This window comes from Gambusia affinis, linkage group LG08, assembly GCF_019740435.1.
Source record: "Gambusia affinis linkage group LG08, SWU_Gaff_1.0, whole genome shotgun sequence".
NCBI lineage: Eukaryota > Metazoa > Chordata > Actinopteri > Cyprinodontiformes > Poeciliidae > Gambusia > Gambusia affinis.
The window spans coordinates 7193013-7204963 of NC_057875.1; the positions used below are offsets into that span (position 1 = coordinate 7193013).

Genomic DNA, 11951 nt, shown 5'->3' on the forward strand with positions numbered 1-11951 from the left:
TCAGGGGAATAAAACCTAGTCTAAATTTGGTGCATGAAAAAAATACTTCTTTCTGATTTCCTTTTTTACTACTTGACATTTTTGTAATTTTCTATTTCATTGTCATTACAAGTTACAAAGACAGTTTATGCAGATCCTAAACCATAAACAGTGAAAAATCCTCTGTAGTTCAAAATTAAACTTGGATGGTTTGCAGCATATGCCTACTGCTGCTCCTGTTTGTCTTGTCATAAGATGGAAGTTTTTCTGTTGTTGTTTAACAGAGTTGTAGTTATATGCTGTAATTAATCATGGGGAGTACCAGTTTATTTTATGATCACAAATGCTAAACATGATGACACGTGGAGGCAAGTTCAGCACATTACTTTGACTTGGCAAATAACATGTAAGTTTTTAGAAAATCAAATGTTCGATTAAAATGAAACACACTGTACATGACAAGTACTTAAAGAGCTTAGTTACTAAGTAAGTAGAAAATGTGCAGTTCTGAAAAAATGATTGACACTGAACAAAACACCAAACATATTTTAAAATAATTAACTAAAGTAAGAAGCAGTGGGGAAAAAAAGAAGAAAAAAATCATAAAAAGTATGATTGGCAATATACATGACCACTACAGTACTTTCATGTACTGCATACACATCAATTTGTTTTAGCCATTTACATTAGTACATTTGTTAAAAACAAAGTAAGCTTTCTTTAAACATAATGCATTGGAAATTGCATCACACAAATGGAGTAACTGCTTTTAACAAACCAACTCTAATGTTTTCCATTTTGTTCAGGGCTTCCTGTGAGCCAAAAGTAATTGCAGGCAGGAAAATGCTGCTTCACTTTGTGGCTGACTGCCTTCCACTAAAACCATCAACACTTTTTATTTTTTTACTGTGCTAAATCTTTGTAACATCCTGTAATTCAAGTTTCTGCATGACTGACTAACTGTGCAAATTTTAAGTGTGCTTCTGTTGATGTAATACTCCCTGAATGCTTGTAGCTAATGGCTTATTTCTGAGTCAGGCATTGGTCCAAAAATGTCGAACACCCAATAAATGTGGCTATGCCTTAAAAAACTATTTATGGTTCTTGAAGTTTTGTAGATTTTTGCCACGCCTTAAACCTTGCTGTAGTTTTGGGAATTTTAAGTGGAAAATAAAACAGTCGACCATAACTGTGAAGTGAAAGAAAATGGATGCATGGTTTTGGAGATTATTTACAGGTAAACATCTGATAAGTGTGGCGTGTGGCATGCCGCATGCATTTGTAAAAAACAAAAACAAAAAGAAAACACTGTTTGGTAGAGAACTAACACTGCTGATAACCCTGAACACATCATCCAGACAGTGAAACATTGCAGTATCATGATATGGAGATGCTTCTATTCCACCAGAATAAGAAAGCAGGTCATAAGTTGTAAAACTGGGCTCTCCTTGAAGAAAACATGTTAGAGGATGCATCAGACCTGAAACTTAAACATATTTATGTATTGGAAAGGTCCAGTCAAAGTCCAGATCTAAATTTGTTTGAGAATCTGAGGAAAGACTTGCTTTTCACGTTCCCTTTCCATCCATTCTGACTGAGGTTGACGAATGGGTGAAAATGTCAGTCTTTGAATATCTAACGCTGTCAGAGGCATATCACAAAACGCTTCCAGGTGTACTTACAGTGAGACGTGGCTCCAGCAGGGCTGATTACAAACACATGCTATTCTATATTTTCGATTAGAAAAAAGTGAAAACCATTAATTTGTCTTCCATTTTACAATTATGCACAACTTTGTGTTGTTGTAAATTTAAGGGAAGTATGAATTCTTTTTCAAAGTACTATATCACTACTTCCAAACACTACACAAAGTAGCTGACTGCATTTCAAATGCAATATTGACCTTGCAACCTTAACATATCCTAGTGTAAAAATTCAGCCTTATTTTTATTTTTCACTATTCCTGGATCAGGGTTGTGATCACAGCTGAAGCCTACCAAAAGCTCCTAGATCTGCTCAGAGGTTTAGCAGGTTTGCCACCTTGAGGATTATTAAAATAACCTTCGCGTTCTGCAAAGTCTTGTTGGAAAAAGCTGGCCACGCGGCTGGCCTCTGGTGGGATCTGTCCGGTTTTGAAGGAGCCTTGCAGGTCCATGTCGATGCAGAGAACCCCAGACAGCAGCAGGTTCTTGTACCGGTCAAACACATCATGCATTGAAGAGCCGCTGCTGTTCATCCAGGCGGGAAATAGGTTGCTGGAGCTGGGCTTGGATGGGAGGGACCTGTAATGGTGAAGCTCCAGGTGGCAGAACAGCCTATTATAAAAATTGCAAATGAAAAATTAGCTCAAATAATTATAAATAAATATTAAATAAAATATTATAATTACATGTTGAGAAAAGTTTTTGTGCTGAGCTAACTTTGCTCACAAAGTGTCATGTTCTGCTTTTCATAAAAAAAATAAAATAAAATAAAATAAAAAATACACAGAAACTCTGAACTCCTTCGGATTATCTCTCTAGACAGGGATGGGCAACTCCTGGTCCTAGAGGGCCGGTCTCCTGCAACATTTACATGTATCTCTACTTCAACACACCTGAGTCAAATAATGAGGGCATTAGCAGGACTCTGGAGAACTTGACTGCACTTAGGAAGTGATTCAGCTATTGGATTCAAGCGTGTTGGCTCAGGGAGACATCTAAGAGTTGCAGGACACTGGCCCTCGAGGACCAGGATTGCCCACCCTGCTCTAGAGGAGCAGAGCTTTGCAAGATTTATTTTTACATACAACTAAAATAGTATGTTTACTGTCTAAATCTAATGTAGTGACAACAGGATGTGCAAAAACACAACTATTTTTCATACAGTGTCTGCTTGATTGTTGACATATCAGTCACTTTGAGTTCCTGCCACCCTCAAACGGCTAAAATGATATGCTTCTGCAAGCCCTACAAAACTGAAATACTGCCAACATCAAATGCTGCAGAGCAGCCTCTGTCTGTCAGGTGTGTACAGACATGTCTGACATGCTATGCAACATTAGGCTGTGACTGTAACTGTCGGTTTTATGAGCTACCTGGCAGATATGTGCTGTGAAAAGTTTCTGGAAGCCTGACCCAGAAGACGTTGCAGAATTTTCAGTATCTGCTCTCGGATCCAGCCCACATCCTCCTGCACATCTGGAAGCCACTCCAGAAGCCTGCACATGGAAGACATCATCATCAGTTGGTGCACAAAATAGCATCCCCAGTAACAGCGATAAACATTGCCCTCAACTATCAAAATGGTGCACCTGGTAAAGTTTGCACAAAAGTCTTAAAGAAAAGTTAAGTTAAGGGACCTGGTGATGAAGAGATGCCATTTTTATGCAGTCCTCACTGTTCATGGTTTCAAAAAAAAGCTCAGGTCTTCATCCAACCTTGTTTATGCCAGTTCCAATTGTTTTAAACATAGCAATTGTTAATATGAGTTTAAATATGAACAAATGTATGGAACTAACATTTTTCTTTTAGCCTATCACCTGAACACACATTTGCAAATTGTGAATGAGATGTTCCACTGTCTTTAAAATTTTGAGATGAGAGAAAAGGGTAACTGTGTCAGAGGAATAGTAACTCAAGAATTATTAATTAAGAAGTTCATAAAAACTGTGAAACTGTAAAAAGAGAGTAAAGTAATATTGCTACAGGTACCAATAAATGTTGCAGTTGTGACAATAAACAAGCATACTTCAGTTAATAGTTGCATTTGGTGCACAAAATAGCACCAAATGCTATATTCTAAGTATTCAGTGTGATATTAAACCTCTACATTACGAAAAGGAAGTAATTCTTGAAGCAACTGCCAATTTTCATAAGGGGTGAAAATAATGCCGGCACAAAAAAGTGGATGAAATAAACTTCAAACCCAAGCAGTTTCAATACTTTAAAAACATTGCTTCCTGAAAAATGGCTTCTGTTATGAAACATACAATCAGACATGTACAACATTATCAGAAACAGTAAGAATGGGGTGTGATGTGATGAAGTCAGACATCACCTGAGAGTCAAGGACATGGCAGACTCCAGAGGGAGAGTGTAGGGGAGCATCATGACTGATGCCATCCTGACAGGGAGCAGGTTGCCAAGAGACTGCACCAAGCTCCTCCTCTCCAGGCATGCCTCCAGTAGAGCTGCAGGGGGCGCCAAACATGCAGAAGTTAAAGAATTTTACACGATTCATAAGTTATGTTACTAAACACTTTCTCAATTTAGTGGATATAATTTATTCTGTCACATTTTATGAATATAGTTTGCCACCACTGTTAACTTTGGGGTTTTAATGATGCATTTGAAACATTCTTTTTATCAAGGTGGATGGATAACACAACTTAATTTTAAAGATAAATAAATACTTTGGTGCATAATTGGATAAATTTCTCGTGAATTTTTTTCATTTCACACCAGCTTAATCATACACACTGTATATCAAGTCCCAGCTTGACCTCATGTCGTCTTGGCAGAACTGGTAGAGTTCACTCTTTGCAGAGACTTTTAAGCATAGCCTACACATTTTTAGCAGCATTTACAATAGTTTTTTTTTGGGGGGGGTAGAATCATTAGAAAACTTAATATTGGTGTATAAAACCAGTTTTGATGTGTATATGGGATCCTTGTCCAGTTGGAACCTATAAATGAAATAAAATGTTTTTCCATCTACAAAGGTATGTATTACAAAGGCTGGAAAGAGCTAATTTGTTGATTAGAAAAAATTTGACACACACCAGGTATGTCAAAAAGTACCAAGAATTATATTAAGTACCAAAAGAAGCAAGCAAACAAAAACATTTAGGGTCAGCAGTCAAATACATAAACTTTACAGGAAATGTGTTTTTACAAAAGCTACAATTAAAACTTAAAAAGGAACTTAAGAAAACATGTTTAAGAATTGTTTAAACCTTATAAAAGTCTGATGTTAATGAAGCAGAAAAGAAGCACTAAACAAAACAAAGGCTACTGAAGACTTTCACACAAGCTGCAAATAGATATAATAAATATGATACACTGTCAGGTTGAGTGAAATCTTACCTTTGTGCACGGCAGGTGGAAGATACTCGATGATATGCTCATCTAGTAAGGAGCTGGCATGAAGCCCCACTTTTGCCTCCACCTGTGGCCGCTCTTCTGCCTCCTTGTTTTTCTCTGCCCTTCCTTCATCATAAGCCTCATGTTCTTCTCTGTTGGCCAGCAAAGCTTTGTCTGTTTGAGGCCCGGTGTAATTAAGCAATCCTGAATTTCACACAAAACAGATATAAACCTTACTGATACATCAATATATTCTATTAAAAAATATAATATCTCTGGTAAATGTGCTTTTTAACTACCAAATATAAATTTCACTGCTGGTGTGTACTTAAGTAACTATGGTGAGTAATTCGAGTTTATCACAAGAAAAAAACAGCCGATTGATTTGCTGACATGGTCAAAGGAAGCATGAGTTTTGATAATGTATCAGGATCGACGCGCTGTGTACAACCTAAACATTTGTGGTCATAAGACAAAAACAAGAAATCAATAATGCTAGTTTATAGCCTGCCCTGCGACAGACTGGCGACCTGTCCAGGGTGTACCCCGCCTCTCGCCCGGAACGCAGCTGGAGATAGGCACCAGCTACCCTCCTGACCCCATTAGGGACAAGGGTGAAAAGAAAATGGATGGATGGATGGATAGTTTATGACCAGATTTATTCAAAGGAGCTTTGAGGCTGTTTGCAGAATAAAGGAAATCTTACCGTTTCTCTTTAAAAAGTGTAGAGCATCTTGATATCCCTGCTTGCACATGGCCTTCATGACCTGAATACAAAAACACACATTTATGTTTATCTTTTATGTGTCAAAGTAGTCCAGTGTGACCACTCCATCTTACATGCTGCTGTTTGTGGGTTTTAAGATATTTAACATTACCTTTTGTAATGTTTGTAAAATGTTTAAATTGTTGAGGCGGTTGACTTGAATTTTATGTTTTGATTTTGTTTGTGTCCACAGATATTTCATTATGTCTTGTCTTTGTAATTTTTGTAAAAGTACGATTTTATTGTAATGTTTGTGGTGTGTGGACCCCAGGAAGAACAGTCTCTACTACTGTAGAGACTGATTGGGATTCTTAATAAACACAATAAATAAATTTACAGAAATCTCAAAATGCAGTAAAACAATGAAACAGCAACAAATATGGATCATAAAACACAGATCAAAACATTAAAAGATTAGAACAAGACACATTAATTAAAAGAAAGTCATAAAAAAGGTTTTTCTCCAACTGCCTTGTACTTGCACAGTCACGATCACAAATATAAAAGTTTTAGCATGACAAAATGTGAAAAAATTCTAGGGGTATGAACACTTTATTAGAGAAAGGCCTACCATTGGATCTGGTGGGAAAAGTGCCTTAGAGACTCTGTACAGGTTGGTGAGGGTGAACTGGATGCTTGTGTTAGTGAAACGTAGCTCGTGGATGTTGGTGGAAGTGTCTCGAGGGCAGATGTCACTCTCTCCGGAAAAGGGGGAGACCGTGATGGTGTTCTTCAGCTCGTACTGCGGCAGGTTGTCGGAGATTCCCCCGTCAACATATCGCTGAATGGTAAAAGATAAACAGCAGCAGAGCAAACAGAGCCAGATCAATGAATGCACAAAGTTTCCGCAAACGGAACTGAGGGGACATTCATCCACAGTGCAGGAAATAAACAGGATGCGATAATAGTGAGATCATATCCTCTGTATTGATAAGGGCAGGTTTTTATCAGAGATTATGAAATGTCAAAGCTACCAACCAGACTTTTAAATAAAGTCAATCAAATAAACTTTCCATATAAATTCTCCCCTACAGAACAACATCTTAAGTTTTCTATTTGTTTGCTATTTTTGTTATTAATCTTGATTAGATTTAAAAGAAAAATTCACAGGGTTCCAGCCAAACAACATCCCTTTAGTAACATTACCTGAAGCAACTGATCATAGCTCTTCATCTATTATTATTATTATTATTATTATTATTATTATTATTATTATTATTATTATTATTAACCTCTTTATTTTCATGTTTGTGAGCAAATTTCCTCTTCTGGAGTGTACTCTTTTATTTTGCAGAGCTGCATTTAATAACTGGAACCAAGCATGAGAATAAATTTATCGTCGTCATCACAGCATATATTAGGAGGTTTTTAAGAGTCAGAATTTGGCTCAGACACACAGAGTTGAATCATTTGCAACTCTAAATCTGTCAGAATTTGTCAAATGTTGCTTGTTAACTATAATTCACGCTAATGCCAGCAGATTAGCTGATCCCAACCAGCTACACACAAATTCCTTATTTTTCTTTAGGGTGTTTTTCAAAATTGTAGCGTTCTGTGAAATCCTGCGGTGCAAACCCATACATTATTGCACAACAATTTTTTTAATCATCAGTGTACATTTGTGAGAAGAAAAACTAAACCACTAGTTAGTCTCTTTACACACACATACATTGTGAGTGCACGTGCGTGTGTGTGTAAAGAGACTGTAACATCAGGATTAAAGACACAAGAGGGCCCTAAGAAAACATCAAATCACATGTGAGGCCACCTGATCACATTTTGACTCTGCCACTCTCAAGTTTTTCCTCAATCCAAACAGAGACACACACACACTCTCTCTCTCTCTCTAATACAGTGTTAAACTCCAAGAAAACTGTCACAAAGTTCACTGTGGGAGGGCAGTACTGTTGGCATCGCACAGAGATATTTCTCAGAAAAAAACCTTTGCACTAGAAACATGCCGAACAAAACAAAAAAGAGGAAAAAGGAGACTTTCCAACCTCCCCCCTGAGAGTAAAATTTCAGACAAACTAACGCTAGTGGAATTTTATAACCACTGTTTACACACACGTGCCATTAGGAACAAACACATCCTGAAGGAATGGAGGGCCCCAATGTGACAGAAAAAGAAAATGTGCCAAAAGCAACAAAGACAAAACAGAATGAAGTAAACCACTCTGAGTTAGAAAAAAGACAGACTGTTCTTACATCACATCATAAAAATCAGTTTTAATGTAAATCTTCCCAAATCACAGTTAAATTCTACTTAATTAGTCTGAAAACAGAAGAATGGCAACAATAGGAAAAGGAACAGAGAATTTACTCACCACTCCTTGAAATGTGGGAGGAATGAGGCCACAATACACAGGGATGTAGGCACTGCAGACACATGCCTAATAAAAAGCCAAATAATTGTAAGTTAGATACTTGTGCCCTTTCTGGAGTGTATTTGTCTGGGCAGAGTAAGAGTGTGAGAATTAGAGAAACTTCACTTGTTTCACTCCAGACGAGTGAGAATAGGGAACTCTGGAAGTCGCTGTAAAAAGGGTCTAGTCTTAATGTTATTAAGTATACCTGAATCAGCTCCTCCTTATTGTTGAAATGAGACACCAAGACGTTTTCTCCATCTGCCACACGGGTCAGAGAGATTCCCAGTCGCCCGTTGGCCCAATGGGGGCTATCAGCGGGCAGAGTCCGCCTCAGGACATGACGGACGATCTTCACCAGATTAAAAGAGGGATGCATGGGTCCGAGGAACCGCTTCCTTGCCTCTTTGGCGACTTCAATTATGCTTGCCCCAGCATCTCCTGCAGTTAATTACAGGAATGAAAGTTCCCAATCATGTGGATCACAGCCAAACTTCAGGTTTAGACATTTATTGCTTTACTGAATGTAAACTATTAGACTGGAGTAAAGTATTTGAAATTATACAGTCAAATAAGCATCTTTATCCACATTTTTATTCTTTTACAAAGAATTCAATGTAAATGTTGCACCCAATATGTATTATTCTGAGTTGATCTAAACAACAGATAGGATTCTCTTTATATATTCATCTTGGTTCATGGGAATTATTGAGCAGAATCTGCATATAGAAAAAGCCATAGGCCTAAATAAAAAAAACCCAAATTGACAATATTAAGGTACAATAAATAACAACAATTAACATTGTTTTTACACTGAATAGTTCATATATAAACACTAAGATACCTTTTAGATACAGTTATTTACACAAGCTATTTTATAAAAAAACTCGTCAGAAAAAAACTAACTTGTTTGATGTTACTTTAACAAAACATAAAACCCAGTCAAGTTCACCTTCTGGAATTTGGGGAAACTTGTCTTGACTTTTTTAAGTTTACTTTCCAAACAAGCAAAACTTACACTTAAAATAAATTACATGTGTTGTTTGATTAAAATGTATGTATGTGAATAATGTCAGTTGATTATCTTAATAATGATTATTAGTATGAACAAAGTTACGCTAAGGTAAATGATTTTAAGTTTTCCTCTTTTCTAAAGACGGCTGAATTTAATTTGAGCCAGTTTCAACCTGAGCTGTACAAACTCAGTTCAAGAGAGGACCATAGGTAACTTAAGTAATATATCCAATTAAAAATAAGAGAGTTTATTTTGATAGTTTAACATTACATTAAGTTACTATGCATTTTTTAATTATATTTATTTTACTTTAGAGACACTAAAATGCTACCTCCACTTGCTGTGGTAAATGCTGTAGGTTTATGATCTCAATCTAAGCCAACTTCGATAAAATGTTGGTCCAAAGAAATAAGTTAATATTAAATATATGTTGTTCATTTAGAGTTAACCAACAAATGGCAGTGATTACATTGTAAAACCTTGTGTCAGCTTAATTGCACTGAAATTTGCTGTGGAGTTGAACAGTGACATTGCATTACGGGATGCAGCAGACTATTTACTTTTTAATTACTATTTTGTTTTTTGTAACAGCCTGACTTTCACAGAAAATAATACGATTAATATTTTACAGTGCATTGAAAAAATTACAAAAACATATTTGAACGTGTAAGCAAACTTTACCACTGTTCTTGTTTGCTTTTCTTAGTATATAACTTTGTTCATTCTTTTATTACACTATGTTCAATAAAGTCAAACTCTACTGAACTCAAATAACTCCCCAAATCTTTCTTCTTAAGACACTTATGATGATTTAAGATGTCAAGAAGAAAGATTTTATTTGAGCTGAAACTAAAAGTAATATTAAAATAGGTAACATTCTAATTGGTTTAAGCCGGTTTAATGTTACAATCCATGCAACTATTGCAACTAACAATTGAAACTGGATCCCATAGTCTCTCCATCCTATGCAGGTGCACACAGACAACAACCGGTACATACCAAGACACACTCCAGTGACCAAAGCAGTGGCGGTGAGGGCCCCAGCAGAGGCTCCATATATGTGTCTGGCGTTCTGCACCAGGAAAGGAGCCTGCTCCTGCAGACAGCTGGCCACACCGATGTGGTAAATCCCCAGGAAACCGCAGCCTGCGAAGGATATGTTCCAGGGCGAGTCTAACGGGAACATGCTTGTTCAGAGCTGTGCCCGGAAACGCAAAAGCTTAACTTTGAATTTAAATGTTGCCGTTCACGAAACAGCTTACACGTTTCTTTTGCAATAACAGACTCTAAAATTTTAAGCATTCCTCTTTCGCATGACTACTAAACCTTTTCCAGATAGTTTTGTTATTGCACAGCAGATGTCGTCAGCTAGTGATTAAAAATGAACATAGTTTAGAAAGCGACACGCAAATTCCTTAACACTGAAAGTTCTTAGCAGCTTTTGAATAAGCTAGATCGGAGGAAATTAATAAATACGTAGTAAACTTTGGGCGATTGTTATTATTTCACATGTTCTGTTTGTATAACCAAGAGGGAGGATGCAGGATGAACAACTTGACCAATCACATTTTAGCCGGAAAAGAACCTTGACCAATGAGAATTGAATAAAGTTACATTTTAACCAATCATCGTTTTCATCGCTGAGTGGCTGATGAAGTCAGTTTGCGGTCACTTTTTTCTGACATTGTCAAAAGTTATTTCCCTAGGCGGAACTCCACGCTTTGTTTTGTTCAATGTTTATGTTCCTAAGTTAAAAAAATAATAATTCAGAGACCAGAGGTCGTATTTTGAGGTTTGTTTCACAATATGAGTCTTCGAAAGAATCTGGAAGAAAGGTGTACAGATTTCTGGAACCCTCTGTTTACATGACAATCGCTGAAATCCACAATGCGCCTTATGAAGCTTTTCATTTCATAATAGCGCTGCGCCAACAATAGAAGGTGACTTAAAACAAACAAACAAAAAAGTGCCTGTATATTAGGGATATCTAGCTTTAACATTTCATATTATTAACAAAAATATTGGATGCTTTTAACAAAAGGAAAATTGAAACCCCAAATATTAGTTATAGAAAGTGCACTGTGCAATATCTCTGACTGATCACTTCCTTGAATAAACAGTTCGCAGAACAAGACAAAACAAACAAACAAACAAAAAAGAAAAACAGTCCATATTGAGAAAGGTTCAGATTAACACATCCTTTTGTGAAAGCAAGATGTGCTACTTTCCCTGAGTTTATAGATTTCTATTCTAAAAAGATACCAGTTTTTAGTGGAATGAGCCGTAATGATTAAATGCAAGGGAGTCTATAAATGAGAGAGAAAATTCCCCAAACATCGGATATTAATAGCGATAATGAAGCTGTTTTATTCGTGGTAAAATTATCAGGTCTCAGTGAGATAAGCAGAGTCCCTCTAATTGAAACAAATATGGTGAACAATAAGGACACCAGAACAGGGCTTTCCTAAAACATAGGTTTTATGAAAACCAATTCATATTTAGCGTGCAAATGGAAACTGTTACAGTTGAAGCCTTGGAGGCGGTGGTCGACCGCCTTTTCATTAACATGACCCCAGAGGAGTGGTTGAGACTAGCAGCTGGAAGCCCAGCACCCAGCACCACCTCCACTCTGGGTGAGATTTTTGGAGATATCTTAAAAATATTTACAGCCAACGTTCTGGAAAATCTCCACAAGCAAAAATTTACTATTGAGGGCTTGGAGGCAGTGGTTGGCAACAAAGTTCCGGAAACCCTTGCGGAAA

General features: G+C 36.9%; 1 protein-coding gene across 2 annotated transcripts; it reads right to left on the reverse strand.

Annotated features, from left to right (window-relative positions):
- Positions 1-284: 284 nt before the first annotated feature.
- Positions 285-10696, reverse strand: pnpla2 (patatin-like phospholipase domain containing 2). Of its 2 annotated transcripts, none has more exons than XM_044124984.1 (9): positions 10189-10696; positions 8383-8615; positions 8136-8201; positions 6380-6589; positions 5749-5809; positions 5046-5246; positions 4018-4150; positions 3056-3178; positions 285-2294 (listed from the first exon to the last, which is right to left on the reverse strand). In XM_044124984.1, the coding sequence occupies exons 1-9, from the start codon at positions 10373-10375 to the stop codon at positions 1973-1975; spliced, it is 1536 nt and encodes a 511-aa protein (XP_043980919.1). In that variant the 5' UTR covers positions 10376-10696; the 3' UTR covers positions 285-1972. The 2 variants fall into 2 exon arrangements, with proteins under 2 accessions (XP_043980919.1, XP_043980920.1); XM_044124985.1 differs by having other exon boundaries at positions 2072-2294; positions 3096-3178; positions 10189-10488.
- Positions 10697-11951: the final 1255 nt, after the last annotated feature.

What these genes read in the sequence shown, in the direction of transcription:
- pnpla2 (XM_044124984.1), bottom strand. Translation starts at nt 10,375, where the DNA reads ATGTTCCCGTTAGACTCGCCCTGGAACATATCCTTCGCAGGCTGCGGT. An exon ending in GGTCACTGGAGTGTGTCTTG is followed by an intron (nt 8,616 to 10,188) that starts GTATGTACCGGT and finishes AATTAACTGCAG; the next exon opens with GAGATGCTGGGGCAAGCATA. An exon ending in CTCCCACATTTCAAGGAGTG is followed by an intron (nt 6,590 to 8,135) that starts GTGAGTAAATTC and finishes TTTACCATTCAG; the next exon opens with CGATATGTTGACGGGGGAAT.